Raw genomic sequence first — 17,087 nt, forward strand, 5'->3', positions numbered from 1 at the left:
CCCTAAGGCTTGCAGGGTGGAAGGAGAGACCTGACTCTGGCAAGCTGTCCTCTGACTTCCACGTGTACATGTTAGCTCTCGAACGTGCACACATACGCACACACATACACACACACACCACGTGTGCGCACACGCACAACTTTAAAAAATTAAGACAGAGAAGATATTGAATGAAAATGGGCCCAGCGATGAAGCCAAAATAGCCACTCTGTGGGTGAAAGTGAAAAGGTTTTTACCAAACTGCGAAGGCTGTCTCCTGGGAAAACAAGAAGAGACTGGAAAAGATTTCCAGGATTAAACCAAAAAGGGATAAAGGGGGCTTGTGAGCAGGGACTGGGGGAGCCTCGAGGCCTAGTTAATAGTCACCACAGTCATGTTAGTGGAAGAGCCACAAGTTCCTCTAGCCAGAGATAAGAATGACTCCTTGGTTAGCAAGCAGAAAACTTCTTTAAGCCCCTGAGGGAATGGGGACTTTTTTCTAAATGCCTGACCTTAGGAAAAGGACTTTCCTGGGGGGAGGGGGGGGGATCAGACAGGTACTACACAGATAAGGGTAAGTCAAGACAGTCCACAGGAGAGATTTGGCCAGAAAGAGCCCCCAAAAAGCTAGAAAAAAACAAGGCAGACAGCTCCCCAAAGCCTTTTGAGGGGAGTATGGTCCTGCTGACAGGACTTCCAGACTCTAGAACTATGAGATAATCGATTCTCTGTTTTGGTAAAGAAACTATCATTTCTCTGCTTTCAGGATAATTTGCTAAGGCACCCTTACACAACCAACAAAAAGAGTTAACTGTGTATGCGATTGTGTCATCAGGGAAGAGAGAGACACCCGAGAAACTAATGTCTCCTAGTTTAGATTTACAAATGCAGACTTTGAGACGCTGTTAAGACGTCAAAAGCTACCTTGGGATTGCATAAAGACTCCACAACCTACGCTATTATCATTATTGTTTGCTGGGGGGGTGGGGGGGTGTCGTGCCTCATTTGTTCCATTTGCTCATTTGCTCCTCATTTGCCTCCTGGGTAGCAAATGGGTTTAAGCTCTGCCAGTGGCACAGCAAAGCTCCGCTCCTTCTTCGCAATGCTTCAGCTCAAAGTTCCTGGTACAAAGTTCTATTTGTATTTCTTCACCTCGGGCTGATTCCAAGTTCATATCCACCCCGAAAGTCTACATCAGACCTACCCAGGGAGATCCTAGGGGAGGCACAATCCTCCCTCCCCCACCTTTCCGCCCTACCTCTCCCCAACCCCACCCAGGAATCGGTTCAAAGAGGAAGTCCGCCACCTTGTGGACACTCACAGTTCCAACAGCCTAACCCTTAAATACCGAAGTCAAGATTAGGAGAGAAGTGGTTTTTTAATCTTCTGTCCTCCCACGTCCTTTATCTTATTAGTGCAAAGGGACACGGCTATGGGTGGGGAGATCCTTCCGTCTTTAAGATAGCTAAGAGGCGAGCAAAATGATGTCAAGCACGTCCTGAGGGATCTGCTCTATGGCCTTTGGAGAAATGAGACCACGCCTACAGATGACCTCTTAAGCCTCCCCGGGTCATGGAAGAAAAGCAGTATTTCCTGAAAAGTTTTTCTATGTGTCTCAAAACCCTCTAGGAGGCTTCTCCGTGCCCTTGGAAAAGCCCAACTTCAGCCACACTTACTCCTGTTTTCCTACCTTCCAACAACTGTTCTCACTATATTTGTCACCACTACAGGTGGTTTGGTGGCCTTGGGGACCAGGTCCTCCTCACGCATGCTCTTCTCTGCCTTGAGCATGGCTCCATGTAGTCTTCCCCACTTGTACTCATTCACATTTTAGTCAGGAAACTTCTAAGGACCCTTGGGAAAGGTCAGAGTCCTGGCTGTGCGCATTTCCACAGAGGCCGTCTCCGGGCCGTCCCCCGCTCCGTCCCCGCTACCCTGCCCACTGAGATCACCCGCTTATTTCTCTAATTGTGTTTAGTTCTCAGACTACGACAATCAGCTCAGTGCCAGACGCGTTGGAAGTCCTGTATATTTAGTAAATGGATGAAGAAAATGGTCCAATGTGCTTCATACCCATAACCAGCGTAAGACGGATAGACATATGCTGTCTATCCAGGCACAAGGGAGGAGGGGCATTAAAATCTCTTCTCTTTCCAGTGACATGTGGGGACATCTGAGGAGCATTCTTTAGGTCAGATGCCTTTCATTGGCCATCAATTTTAATTTGCCTTCAAGTGTTCACAATGGGAGCTAAATTTTGCAAACACTCCAAATCAGAGTCCAGGCAGGCTTTGCAGGAGCACGCCAGGCTTGCTAGACTATCTTGCCCTTCACTGGTTTTAGATACTTCAGGAGAAGCCCGTGTGATTCAGTGTAGACTCCCCCAACCATCCTCTCTATATTCTGTTCTTCTGGCAATGGCAGTTTCTTCTGGTCCTCTCTCCTCTGCTTGTAGATGGAGCCTTCTCCTGTGGCCTCACAGAGAGAGTCCTTTCTCTCCATCTGTGTCCTGGGTACCTCTTCCCACAGGGACATCAGCCTATTGGAATAGAGTTCATCCTTGTGACCTCGTTTAAAAAAAAAATGTTCGTTTTAGCTGGAGAGACGGCTCAGAGGTTAAGAGCACTGACTGCTCTTCTAGAAGTCCTGAGTTCAAATCCCAGCAACCACCCGGTGGCTCACAACCAACTATAATGAGATCTGGCGCCCTCTTCTGGCATGCAGGCAGAATGCTGTCTACATAAATAAAAAAAATGTTCTTTCACTATTAATATTTTTAATTATTATTATCATCAGCGTGAATGAGTCAGTGTGTGTGTGTGCGTGCGTGCGCACGCGTGTGTATGTGTGTGTGTGCGTGCGTGCGCACGCGTGTGTGTGTGTGTGTGTGTGTGTGTGTGTGTGTGTGTGTGTNGCGCGCGTGTGTGTGTGTGTGTGTGTGTGTGTGTGTGTGTGTGTGTGTGTTTGAGGGCACACCAAGGATGTGGTGGGGGGGAGTGGTCAGATTCCTCCTGTCTTTTCACACGGATCAAACTGAGGTAGGTAGCTTTGTGTTGCAATTGCTTTACATCTTACCAGCCCATGACCTCATTTTAACTTAACCACCTCTTTAAAGGCTCCAAAAAATGGGGCTACAGGGATGGGGGCAGGGAGTGGGTGGGGAGGTAATCCCGCCCACAGCACTCTCCACTTTAGCTTCATTCTTTCCATGCAGAGCCAAAGCACTGAAGGTGACCTTGGCTTATTCGCATTCGAGGTTGGTTAGTGGGGGAGACCTGAAGAGGAGCCTCACCCAATATTAGTAAAAGTGGTTGGTGCCGTCCTTGCACACCTCGGATAAGGGTTGTGCCTGCTTCTCCAAGGCCCCCAAGCTCCCTTCTCTCTCTCTCTTTCCTCTCTCTCTCTCTCTTTCCTCTCTCTCTCTCTCTCTCTCTCTCTCTCTCTCTCTTTCTCTGCCTTTCCCTGCCTCTACTACCCTCTTAACTCTCCTCCTTGCACCCTAAATAAACTATTCATACTATACCGTTGTGTGGCTGGTCCCTCAGAGGGAAGGGATACCTTGTCATGGACCCACCGAGACATCTCCTTCCCCACACCCTGCCAGAACATATTCTTATAGCTCTTTCTCTTTTTATGATCACAACAATGGTGGCCCTCAACCATAAAATTATTTTTGTTGCTATTCATAATTGTAATTTTGTTACTGCTATAAATCATAATGCAAATCTGCTTTCTGATGGTCTTAGTTAGGGGAACTCTATGAAAGGGTCCTTTGGGCCCCTCGAAGGGGTCGCGACCCACAAGTTGAGAAGTGCTGCTCTAAAGGCCGCCCTTGAATGGAAAACACTACTGAGAAGTTGATCTTTTTCTTTTTTTAGTTAAAAGGAAAGCAGAACAGTCAGGCACCCAAAATGCAGGATTTGAGGTGACAAAGACTATTTGGATTAACAATGATTCAGTCTATGCATGTGTAAATGAGCCCAAAGAAGCTACTCCGGAGCTTACACAACAGGAAACTGGCTGAAATAAGTGAGCAAAGAGCTGCCAATACTTCCAAGTCTTCCCTTTCTAAGAAATGCATAGCAAATGAGTGTTGGAAACGTTGGTTTTGCAGATGGGTTAGAAATATGCCGGGCGTGGTGGCGCACGCCTTTAGTCCCAGCACTCGGGAGGCAGAGGCAGGCGGNTTTCTGAGTTCGAGGCCAGCCTGGTCTACAAAGTGAGTTCCAGGACAGCCAGGGCTACACAGAGAAACCCTGTCTCGAAAAACCAAAAAAAGAAATATAAATATGTATAATACATAAATAAATATCTTATATGATGAGAGCACGTGAAGGTAAAGGGAGCTGCCTCTGGAACTCACTTCAGAAATGTCGCAATGTTTTCCTCCCTCTGGAAGCACGGGAGCTTTAAAAAGAAGCACTTAAATACTAATTCCAGCACTATTTAGGACTATGAATGTGTAAATGAGACTAGGCTGTGAGTTTGAAGTTAGTGTGTTTTATATAGTGAGTTCCAGGACAGCCACTGGACCCTGTCACAGAAAACGGAAAAACAAAAACAAAACCTAACCAGAACACGCGTGCGAGCACGTCCTTTTTCTTTTCCTTTTTCTTCTTCATTTGTGTTTCTGGTTTGTTCTGTTTCTTTCATTTGCCTTTTTTTTTGGTTTTTTCGAAACAGGGTTTCTCTGTGTAGCCCTGGCTATCCTGGAACTCACTTTGTAGACCAGGCTGGCCTCGAACTCAGAAATGCGCCTGCCTCTACCTCCCGAGTGCTGGGATTAAAGGCGTGCGCCACCACGCCCGGCTTCATTTGCTTTTTTTAATGAGAGAAAGAATAAGGGAAAAGAAAGGCACAGCAATGCCAATGATATACTCTATCCACTAGAGGGCGCCGCAAGACCGTTCTAGACCTGAGGAGGGCGGGGAGGGAAGAAGGGCTCGCCTCGTCCTTGTATCCCCGCTCCCGCTGTCTGAGCCCTGCCCCTTGTCCCGCCCCCACCTACTACGCCCCGCCCCTCCTTCTGGGTACCGCCCCGCTAGCCCAGCCTCGCCCTCTGGCCACGCCCCTCTGGGGCCTGTCCTGCTCCTCCGGCTTCTAGGTCATGGCGCCAGCAGTGGCTACTTGGGCTCCCTTCTTGTGGCGGGCCTGCAACGCACTCATGGCAGCTTTCTTCGCCCTGGCCGCTGTGGTGCAGGTCAGGAGGGCTGAGGAGGGCTGGCAGAGGGACCGCGAAGCCTGGGCGACCGGTTCTCAGGGTGGAGCCGAATTGGGACCCGCAGAGTCCTTTCAAGCAGAAAGAACATGGATGAATATGTGTGGTTAGGCAACACGCTCAGAGCCTGATCTAGTGGCCCCGTGCAAGTTTGTGCAGCCGGTCACTTAGAAAGGGGCCCAGAACCGCAGCTCTGACACCTTTTCGAATCTTCAGCCTCTGTGAGATGGGTTTCAGCGCCTGGGAGGAAAGTGGAAACAGAATAGACAGCATCCTTACCCTTCCTAGACCTCTTCCTGATCATCCTCAGGGTGACTGCCCTCGTATCTTGGGACCTAGGATTTTAAAATACACCATAATAGTTCTTAGGAAATCCCAAGCAGTTATTTTCAAAAGATGCATGGCTGGGTGTTAGATCTACCTGTTGTGTTCAACCGAGAGGAGAATCCCTGCCGCCATCGGGATGTGCAGACTGCTAGACTAGCTCATGGTGTTCTGTACCCTGAGCCCATTGCAGCGCCTAGGTCTTCGCAATGAATAGTAAACACAAGGTCAGACCAGACAGAGGATACATGGGTGTAATGTGAGCTAACACCTTGACGTTTTGACATTCTAGGTGAACGATCCAGATGCAGAGCTGTGGGTGGTGAGTACGAGCTACTTGCAAAACGTTCCTCCATTTGACACGACTACACTCCGATCCTGGGACACTTGTCTAAAACCCAGAAATTAACACCTCTGTGAGCTCATGTCCCTAATTTTTCCCATCGGAGGGGGAAATCACTCTGATCATATAACTGATGGAGCTGCGAATTCTGAACTTTCTGTAGACACGAAAGTCTTTCTGCAGAGAGAGCTTATACCAGCGACTCCCATTTCCCATGACTACCCGGGACATGACAGTAGGAGTTCCTGTCATTTGCCAAGGACGTATAACATGCTGGTCACTTGACATACATTATGCTAACCTTTATGACAGCCGTTACAAGGATGTGTGTTGGTTATATCCCTCTGTGACTTTTGTTCTCAGGCGACAATAGACAGTCTTGGAGGCAGACTGCACAGTATCATTGAGAAACTCATCTTGGGTTTGGGGACAGTGCTCACTGTATAGAGAACAGCGAGTGAGAACACCAGGAATGCAGAGCTGAGTTCTAGCCTGGTTTGAATATTGGGGCAGTAGAACCATGGCCCGAAACTGCTTGTTATCCAGAGTCCCCTGTCCCCAGATTAAATGACCTCCTTGGCCTTTTGCTCCATAGCCTGAGTTCACAGTCATATCTCATATATCCCCTCAGGAAGCTCCATGTTGGTTCCCTGAAAGATGGCTCCAGATAGCCACCAGCACCACCGTGCTGCTCTGTGAAACCTGTCTGGGATCCCACAGAACACCTCTCCTCCCTAAGCTCCATCCACCGCCTGACCCAGCAATTTCTGTTCTCAGCAGAGCTACCTAGGCATCCTCACTCAATACCTGTTGCCTTTAACATCACTGCCTTGAGATGCTGTCAAAAGTAAAAAAAGAATTCAGCAGCATCCATTCTAGGCATAGGTACATGCACAGTGCCTGAGTACCCTACCTTTGCTCGTTCCCACTCAGCCCTCCCTTACTTCCCCTGAAGACAGCCTTATAACTCTTCTGTCTGCCTCCTGCCTCCTCTGCCTCTTGGCTACCGGTACATCACTGTCCGCTTTCAAACCCTTTGTTGTTTCCCAAGCTAAGTCGGAGCTCCTCCATTTGGTCTTTAGCCCCACCATAGCATGGCCCATCCCACATTTCCAGCATTGTCTTTGGAGTCTAGTCCAGAAATGATGGCTACCAGGCCTTGCCCCTAGCCTGTCTGCTGCTGTGTGCCCGGACTCCCAGGACTCTCACAGATGCCATCTCGGTCACTCTGCCTCTTTCCAAGAGGATCTGACCATCCTTCCTGATCTCTCGTCATAGCAACAACTCCTTTGGCTGATGCTCTGGGCATCCAGCTTCCAGAAGGACAGGGACATGTTCTCCATCTCCTTAGGAGCCTTGTATAAAGTTTCCTCGTAAAAATCCTCCCGAGGGAAGTGCAGAAGGAATGGATGCACAGATGAACAGTACTATGTTGCTTTCTGCACTTTGGAGACTAGGTCTTCACCCAGCTCCTTCCCACAGTCCCTGATGTACCTTGTTCATGGAGGCTACTTGCATCACAGAGGCAAATACTGGGATGTGGATTATAACAACAGGTTATAGAAATACAGAACATAGCACATAAGAAATTCTGGTGGTCGCTTGATGAACAAGAGAGACATGAAGGAATCGGGCTTTCTCTTCTCAGCCTTCCTCGTGTTTATTGACTAGCTTCTGCAGCTGCAGACCTCTCTAATCCCCAGAGGAGTATACCCAACGTGTGAGGAGTCAAAGCAGGAGCGAGATAGGCTTCCTCCTGGGCTTCCATCCCTCCAGTTACAGACAAAATGTTTCCCAAGAAGGCCCTTGGACAGGTGGCATTTGGTTTGCACAAATCAGCATGCTGTGTTGGTATTAGGGTCTCGGTGTGATTTATATGCAACCATACCTTGTTAAAATACCTTGTATGGCATTAACTTGGCCCTGGGAGACACCACCTTACCTATATTCCTGGACATGACCATTTTTGCAATGGATGAGAATTAGGGACGAGTCCAGGGTACTCGATGACTTTACAAATTAAATTCTGCTAAGTGGATACTATGATACCTTTAGTTTTTCCATTGGTTAAAAAAAAATTAATGAAGGACTGGCAAGTTGACTCAGTGGGTAAAGTTGCTTTCCCAGAAGCCTAAAGCCTGATTTTGGTCCTAGTGACCCATGAAGAGAACGGACTCCACAGAGGTGTCCTCTGACCACCACCACTTAGATCATACACACATGCATATACACAGATGCACATGCGTTCACTCATAAATTAAGAAGCTAATTGCATTTACTAAATCCCAAGTGTATCAGACGAGAACATTATAAGTGAATGATACCGGGTTCATATTTTTACTGAGCCTTGTTTTTTGTTTTGTTTCATTTTTGGTTTTCTAGACAGGGTTTCTCTGTGCAGCCCTGGCTGTCCTGGAACCCACTCTGTAGATTAGGCTGGTCTTAAACTCAGAGATTAGCCTGCCTCTGCCTCCCAAGTGCTGGGATTAAAGGTGTGGGCTACCATTGTTGTAACGTGTGTACTAGAAGCAGTTCTTTTCTATCTCTCCACCCCCAGCTTTTTTCATCTTCTCCGATTATCGACAGGGCAAAGCATTTTCATACGGATTATTACATCACAGTTGCCGTGAGAGACTCAGAGGCTCGATTTCTTCATCTATGTATAAAGCAGTAGAATAAGGCTGTGTAGTCTGTTGAGACAGACATGCAGACATTTGCGTGCACATTTTAAAAATCTATGCAGAACATTTCCCACAGAGCACAGTTGGGTGTGTGCTCATTAATGGTCTTCTGTCTCTGATTGCCTCTATCTGCCTCACTCCTGAGTAGCTGAATCATATAGTTATCCACGTGGAATGGGTCTGACCCCTGACCCCTGACCCAAGTGTGTCCTTGGAAAAGCAGCAGTGTTCCATCCAGGGACTTGTCAGAAAGACAGCATGCTGAGACCTACTACAGACCTACCCGCTCAGCACAAGACCCATGCTAAAGACCCTCAAGGAGCATGACTGCCCATCTGTCAGAGACAACCTGACTTGCAGGTATCAACTGGCTGACATTCCAGTCACCAGCTTGGATGGAGCAGGAAACACTAACACAGACTTTCAGATCCAAGGTGAAAACCAGCCACTTGAAACAACATTTCTTCTGGTCATTTCCAAAGAGACTGAAGGTTTCTGCTCTACACAAACTGATATGGTGAAGTAGCCCCCTATCTTGGAAAGTCTCCAAGTTTTATGAATCTATTCTCCCTTCTTGCCTTCGGCTACACACACACACACACACACACACCGCCAGAGTTTGTGTCTTACAATAAAGCTCAAGAATGGGACCTTTTCAGGGCCAGTCTTTCCAATTCCATTTCCTAAATGAACAACCTTGTCTCAGTACTGAGCATGTCAGACCCACACATCATTTGGATGCTTTCTGTGACCTCAGTTATACAACTGGAATACTGAGTCACATGGTCCATGGGGGAGCGGGGGGTGCGTCCAGCTTAGCAGGGCCATCTGGCCATTCATGAACTGTATTTTCAGAGGATGCTCTTTTATGTAAGCAGGGACGGTCACCCTGGGTATGGAAGTTGCTTGGGAGAAACTGGGAGGCCAGCATTGATGAAACACTGCTCAGAGTTACAGCTTGAGGGTCCGAAGCATCTCCTGGAAGAGCTGATGGAGGGAGGTGATGCGGTGATGAGGTCATACTAGCAGAATTACCACATCCTCCATGACTTACTGAAACAGGAAAATCCCTCAGCTTGGGGACCACAGACCACACTTTTATTTGCTAGATGGTCTGGAATGTATCACATGTTGAGTATACTCTTGTCTTCAGTCCTGGGGATGAGATGGTCGAGACTGGGCTAACGCCCCCACTTTTGAGCACCCTTCCTAACCCTCACACTTCCTTTTTGCTAACAGGTGGTGTACATGATCCCAGCAGTGCTTACCCTGCTTGTTGGGTTTAATCCTCTTATCACAGGTATGAATAGCAGATTCTACACGGAGGGTCAGCAAATCGGAGTTCTTAGAACGGTGGGAATCTACCTGACCAACCCCCAAGAGAAACAGGGTTCTAGGCATCTCACCTTGCTTCTGATAATGAGTCGCGCTCCTTTTCACTTCCAGTCTAGGTCCTAGACCATCCTAGGGAGACTTGCCCAGCTCTGGGCATACTAACCATTATCAACTATGATTCGAGACCTCTGGCACCCATTGCTGTTTATGAGATTGGGTTTGGGCTGGAGAGATGGCTCAGTGGTTAAGAGCACTGACTGTTCTTCCAAAGGTCCTGTGTTCAATTCCCAGCCACCACATGGTGACTCACACCCATCTGTAAAGAGATTGAGTTCATAAGGGAGAAGAGTTTGGTCACTGCCCTGGTTTCTTAAACCTCCAGCTAATGTTAGATCAGATGGGCAGCAGTCACCGTGGTAATCATGTCTTCTCGGACTCGGGGGCAATCATTGCCTGTTGCATAATTTTCTTCTTTCTAATCCAGATCAGCTCATTTATTTTTACATATTTTTAGAGAAACACCATTCTTGTTGCTAACTACTTTCTTCTTTGAAATGCAGTCACAATGTATGTATAGAAACTGTCAGTTGTGTATAGAAAGTGCCTAACATGTCTGCAATACACCTCTACATTTTTCATTAGTATATGTTGCTCCTTCCAATCTCCCTGTGCTTAGTTCTTGCAGCAACGTATGGTGTGCTTTTATGTGTTCCCCTATTTGGTGCAAGCTAATCTTACACGCAAGCACATGCTTCATGCCTCTTTGCATAAGCTCACACGTATTATTCCACCAAGCTAAGCAACAGAAAGTGGAGAGGCCAGGTGCCAGTGACAGGGGCAAGTGGCGTGGGAAGGGTGGCTCTCCAAAGAAAATGAAGTATTATAAAGCAAGTATGAGAGAAGAACGCCAGCGCCTCCTTCTGGATCCGACCTGACTAACAGCTGCAGGGCATCCGTTTGTAGGCAACTTCATCTGGAAGAGTGTGTCTGCGATACATATGCTGTTCTGTGCGCTGTGGGCTGGCGGCTTGGCGTACCGCTTCTTGCTTCACGCAAAGCAGAACCTCCTAAATGAGGAAGAAGGCAGGTGAGCAGGGGCGTTTGCCCTTTGGAGGGGTGGGGCAGACCTGAGTCATTTACAACAGCAGCTTCCCAGTGCACAGTGATGCTATAGCTCCCCCAACTGTGCTAGGAGGAGCAGGGACAGTAACAGCCATTATCAGGTGAAGAAAGTGTGGCTTCAAACCTGGCATTGTCTCCTGCATTCCATCACACCAGCTCTCATAGCCGTACCAATTCCACATTACTTTTGGGCAGGTGAACCTTGACCTCCCTGTAATTAGTAAGAACGTACATAGTACAGTAATGCTCCAGTCTGATAAGCTGGGGACAGCATCCTGAGTCACTCAGGGCAGTCTCTGCCAACCTTGCTTAATGTGTCACATGCCATCCCTCTCTTGATCAGAACCATTTAGTCCTAGTTTATTACCCTTCCTTTGTTTGGCTCCCAGCCTTACTAAGAGACCGTTTCTGTTTTTTTTCTACCGTTTCTGGTGTCTGCTGGCACAATGCTCCAGAGACTTGCATGTTAGGTGCCACTGACAGGGTGTGGTTTGTTCTGGACTCTAACCTACGTAATCTGGAGAGATGGCCAAGCTGGACCTGCAGATGGGGATGTACACTAGATGGGTTGAGTCACCTCCAGCTTTGAAGCCCAGGAATCAGGGTGGACTCGAAGTAGAGCCTCCAGTGACAGTGACAACAGGCCTGTTCTTCAGTTAATGCAAGAGGCACACATCCCTGACACACAACTCCACAAGCACATTTTCCTTAACATTATTAGTCTGATGAGCACCACAGCTACTCTCCCTGCCGTCTCCCTCGGCTCTCACGGCTCTCACAGTGTGTTTAGATTTCATATTTGTTTGAGTAGATGCAGAGCACTGATTCCCTTTAAAAACATGACACTAACCACGAATGAAGCCTCAGTCTGTTTGGGGGACTGCACCTCTGCGAGTGATGTGCAGTGGGGGGTGGAGGCAGGAGCCACTTCATGATGTGAAATGCGGTGTTTTCCAGGGAGCTGTCTGGCCTGGTGATTGTCACAGCATGGATGGCCCTGTGCCACAGCTCATCCAAGTAAGTTCACCATATCAGTAAAAACCAAGGGATCAGGAGATGGCTCAGAGGTTAAGAGCACTGGCTGCTTTTCCAGAGGACCTGAGTTCAGTTCCCAACATCCACAAAGTAGATTATAGACATCTGTTAGCTCCAGGCCCAGGGGATCTGAGGTCCTCTTCTGGCTTCCATAGGAGCCAGGCACACAAGTGGCACACAGACAAATATGTAGGCAAAACACTCACACACATAAATAAATTTTTTGACTCAACTGTATTTGAAATTTCCAAATGTACATCTTTGTTAATGGTCTCCACGTTGATCACACCATGTTCAAAGAACATACTTTGTAGGACATAAGTTCTTTGAAAAATATGTGGGGGTATTTTATGGCTGAAATGATAGAACACCAGGTACGCATGTGGTGCTCTTACATACATGTAAGCTAATACTCATACACGTAAAGTAAAAATAAATCTTAGAGCAACTGCAGACTGATAATACAGTGACCATGATTCAGTTCAGACATTGCTTTCAAGTACATTTGGGCTAAAAAAGAAAACACTACAGAGATCAGAACTGAATCATGGTAACACTAACATTTATGAAATGCAGCTTAAAAACCATGCTTAGACATAAATTCTGAGCTTTAGTATATATTTGATGTGAGGGGCGAGGAGGTTGGGACAAATGAGCTAGGCTTCAAGCTTAGGAGAACATCAAAAAAATGTGAAAACAGCCGGACAGTGGTGACGCACACCTTTAATCCCAGCACTTGGGAGGCAGAGGCAGGCGGATTTCTGAGTTCAAGGACAGCCTGGTCTACAGAGTGAGTTCCACGACAGCCAGGGCTATACAGAGAAACCCTGTCTCGAAAAACAATAACAACAACAACAACAAAAGAGGGAAGGAGAGAGAGAGAAAAGGAACATTAAAGCAAAAACCAATTAAATGAAAATTTGACTTGCAAAATAAGAGAACCAATAAGATCAAATACGGATTCTCTAAAATTATCATATTAATAAACCCTAGTAAGACCTAAAAGAAAAAAAAATACATGTCTAAGAACAAACTCCACAGAGGCACAAATAAAAGAAACCTTAGGGGTAAACAAGAACCCAGCCCAGCTAACGAATCAAGTCCTAAGATACAACTGTGTTCAATATACTTAAAATCCCCGATTAAACCAACAAGTTCATCGAAACATCCAATTGACTTGAAGAGTTTATCATCAATGCGTCGATGTAATAGGTCGTTTTCAGGAATTCCTATTTTGGACTTGTTGATTCTTAAAGTTTATGCATTGTTGTGATGCTGGAGACAGAATGTAGGCCTTGTACGTGGTAAGGCATTTGTTCAACCAGTGAGATACATCCCCAGATCTCTTGATATTTTATCTGAGACAAGGTCTCGGTTGTCCTGTCTAGCCTTGAATCCGTTCTCTACAAGGCAGGTCTTGTATTTTTAATCCCCCTGCCTCTAGAGAAAGCAGTTGTGTCTTCAAGACCCTGGGAAAGGTTGGGCATGGTGCTACATGTTCTTATCCCAGCACTCAGAGGGGTGAGGCAGGAGGATTGCTACAAGTTAAAGGCCAGCCTGAGCTACATAACAAACATGAGGCCAACAAGAACCACACAGCAAGACTCTGTCTCAGAGAGAAATGCTTCTTACAGAGTTCCCAAAGGAGGAGGTGGTACTGACTAGGGAAAGATCAATTTTAGCAGTCTAATTACTCAGTATTCCTCAAAACAGAGTGGGGAAAGGCATTTGCAACATATATCAAGTATATACATATATAAAAGTATATACAGAACTAATGCAATTCAATATTAATTTCAATAAAGAGAAACTATTAAGATGTAATGTTTTACCAATTCAAACTTTATGCATATTTCCAAAGCAATTTCTTTTCTTAGACTTCAATTTACAATACTTTTTATTTTTATAGGAATCCAGGTGGTGGAAGAATGCACTTGGCTATTGCCGTTGTAATCACCCTATTCCCACTCCTGTCGTGGGTCTACGTATACATGAACAAGGAGATGCGGTCCTCCTGGCCAACTCACTGCAAGACAGTCATTTAAATGAACCCAATAATGTTTACAACATGTTATACACATTGGGGTAATGGGACAATTTCCCAGAGATGATTTAAAGTCTTGGGAATGTAACAAGGCTACTCACAATGTGATGGAAGATTGACTAGGTCAGATAAGAACTGGGAGCTGAGACTCTAGAGGTCTCTTCTGTGACAGCACTGGACCAGGCAATGAGCAGAAACTTGAGTTTGAATCTAGCTTTAGCACTATGTGATGGGGCAAACCCCCAAATCTCCTGGTACATATTTCCTCACATATAAAGTAGGATGTCAGATCTCTTTAGTTACCACAACCAAACTATTGTGAAGGCACTCTGAGAAGATGAAGCTCACTTGAGTTCCAAAGGGAGTAGAGTGAGAGGGGGCTGAGGCTATACCCAGCCTCATGCTGACATGGAGGGAGGTTCAAAAAGACCACAATCCCAAACTAATCCCAATGTACTTAACTGGTTCAGCTGTACTGAACCCAGAAAAATTCCAGGGCAGGTGAGCCAAATGAAAGTAGAAATTAAAGAAAATATAGAAAAGATAAATTTGGAGTTAGCAAGAATGGGGAATATTAATCATAAGTTATTCTCCGTGAAAACTAAGATGGAAATCTATACATCTTTTAAATGAATGTTGAAGTGACCACAGAGGAGGAGAGCTCTGTAGGGTGACACAGTCCAACAGGGCATACACAGGTTGTTATTGAGCACTTGACTTGTGGGCAGGGTGACCAAAGAAGTCAATTTTTAACTTTTCTACTTTTAGAAGCAGGGAGTCAACTGCCAGGAAAAGTTAAGTGTGCATGGGATCGTGTGAGTGTGTGTGTGTGCGCGCGCGTGTGTGTGTGTATGGATCTTCTTCAACTGCAAATTTTGGTATGGACTGTTGGTGTTGTCTGGTGCTATGTATTCAAATGCTAAATACTGGCCCCTGAGATCTGATTGCCTCATTTCATGTACAGCAAATGATATTATATAAACTTTGCTTGCCAATCTTTTGTGACTGGTTAAATAAAAGTGGCTAACAGCCAATTACTGGGGAGAATTACTAGGTAGGCAGGGCTTGTCATAGGGCTGGGGGGGAGGGAAAGAGAGAGAGGAGGAGGAGGAAGAGGAGAGAGCAGTTCACTTTGATGGGATGGACCAGGAGCATAGGCCGTTGATTGGCAAGTAACCTGGGGAGCGCAGCTAGGAAATAGCCAGTCTAGCATTGAAAAAATAGTTTAGGGGTAATCGTCCAGTCATTGTGCTGGAAGCTGATTAAATAAATAGTTTGGACTCTGTCTCGATTATTAGGGGGCTGACAGGGTCACAGTAATTACTAGTTATTAAATACTAGTAGTCTAGTTATTAAATACCTTACAGCAACAATCAACAGGTGAAGTATTTGCAAGAGTTTAGCGTTCGGGTGGATGTGCTCCAGTGCAAAACACAGTAGACTTTAGAGACACAAACCCAGAACAATGTATTTTATACTAAGTGCATGCTGAAAAAATATTTTGAGATAAGTCGGGCTAAATAAAATATATTGAATTTATCTTTGAAGGTGTGATTGCTTGAGTATTATTTAAGTAGCTCACATTATGTGTCAGATATCTGCATGGGGAGCTTATCTAGGCTGGAATCAAACTCTGTAACCAGATGAGTGGTGGTTTACAGGGGAATGTCCCCTCAGGCCCATGTCTGAATACGTGGTCCCCGCTTGGCAGTGATGCTTGGGTAGGTTAGAATGTGTGGCTTTACTGGAGGAAGTAGTCGCTGGGGATGAGATTTGAGGTTTCAAAAGGTCCAGGCCATTCCCAGTGTCTCTCTCTGCCTCGAACTTTGGAACACGGTATGAATGCTCAGCTGTTCCTGCCACCATGGACTCTAACCCTCTAGAACAGCAGGTTCTGCACCTGGGGGTCACAACCCTTGGAGGTGGGGGTGTCAAACAACCCTTCCACCCCTAGAGCCATCTGCATATCAGATATTTACATTAAGATTTAGAACTAGCAAAATTACAGTTATGAAGTAGCAACAGAAATAATTTTATAGTTGGGGGTCACCACAATGTGAGGAGAGGGTAGAGGCATTAGGAGGGTTGGGAACCACTGCTCCAGAACCCTAAATCCCGAATTACATACTTTCTTTTTCTAAGTTGCCTTGGCCATGATCTTTTGTTACAGCAATAGAAAAGTCGCTAAGGCAAGATTCATTTCAGTTGTAAGAAATGCTTCTTTTGAATAGAATTCATGCTCACCACGCCGAGTGAAAATGAGTCAGATACTGTTTTATATCATGTAAGACAACAGTACTCTGTAAATACTAAAGGGATCCTTAAGTCAGATTATCAAGGACAAGATAGAGTTGATATTAAAACAATTACAGTGCAGTTCGAGTCAATAAAATACACGCCAAGGATCTGAGTTTTCCAGCGTCCCTTTAGGGTGCATGGTCTTCACAGCTCTTGTATGGTCTTTAGAACTAAGTCATGACGAGTCCAGTCCATTTGCAAATTTGACACGGGACCTACTGATCCTCTGAATCATGCTTGATGTCTGTGTGTAAATGAGTCATGTTCAGAACACAGATCCAGTATTTTAATTCCCTGTATCAAGACTAGTATGGCTGTAAATATTCATAGTACCCTGTGCACCCTCACAGACGCACGGAAGACACTGACTTTGTGTGCGCTTGCCTTGGATCTTACCAATGGAATAAAATAATTTTTATCTTTTGAAGGTAGGGTCTACATAGTTCAAGCTAGCCAAGCTTTCTTCTCCTTCAGTGTTTCTGGTTTTATTTCAGTACAGATAAGATGTCCATGCATACTGTCAGGCAGCCTGGGGTTGGGCTTACTGCCCAGCTCTGTTGCTCTTTCTGAAACAAACGACCAATGTCCACTCATACAGCAGGGTAAGCAGGTCAGACTTGACTTAGCTTTTGGCTTTCATGTGCTAAGCTGTTAAGAGTTAACACAAGAATAATTCTCCTTGTACAAAAAAAAAGACAGAGAGGGGAG

General features: G+C 45.9%; 1 protein-coding gene across 2 annotated transcripts; it reads left to right on the plus strand.

Moving 5' to 3' along the window:
* Positions 1-5,061: 5,061 nt before the first annotated feature.
* On the plus strand, positions 5,062-15,611 carry Tmem220 (transmembrane protein 220). Of its 2 annotated transcripts, XM_029484256.1 has the most exons (7): positions 5,083-5,179; positions 5,814-5,843; positions 6,028-6,099; positions 9,785-9,845; positions 10,844-10,967; positions 11,960-12,019; positions 13,947-15,611. In XM_029484256.1, exons 1-7 carry the CDS (start codon positions 5,087-5,089, stop codon positions 14,080-14,082), a joined length of 576 nt encoding a protein of 191 aa, XP_029340116.1. In that variant the 5' UTR covers positions 5,083-5,086; the 3' UTR covers positions 14,083-15,611. The 2 variants fall into 2 exon arrangements, with proteins under 2 accessions (XP_021033021.1, XP_029340116.1); XM_021177362.2 differs by lacking the exon at positions 6,028-6,099 and having other exon boundaries at positions 5,062-5,179.
* Positions 15,612-17,087: the final 1,476 nt, after the last annotated feature.

The sequence above is a fragment of the Mus caroli genome, chromosome 11 (genome assembly GCF_900094665.2).
Source record: "Mus caroli chromosome 11, CAROLI_EIJ_v1.1, whole genome shotgun sequence".
Classification (NCBI taxonomy): domain Eukaryota; kingdom Metazoa; phylum Chordata; class Mammalia; order Rodentia; family Muridae; genus Mus; species Mus caroli.

Bases quoted from the DNA above. Each gene is read 5' to 3' on its own strand.
- Tmem220 (XM_029484256.1), top strand. From the start codon at position 5,087: ATGGCGCCAGCAGTGGCTACTTGGGCTCCCTTCTTGTGGCGGGCCTGC. The intron at 9,846-10,843 runs GTATGAATAGCA...ATCCGTTTGTAG, and splicing joins GTTTAATCCTCTTATCACAG to GCAACTTCATCTGGAAGAGT. The intron at 10,968-11,959 runs GTGAGCAGGGGC...GGTGTTTTCCAG, and splicing joins CTAAATGAGGAAGAAGGCAG to GGAGCTGTCTGGCCTGGTGA.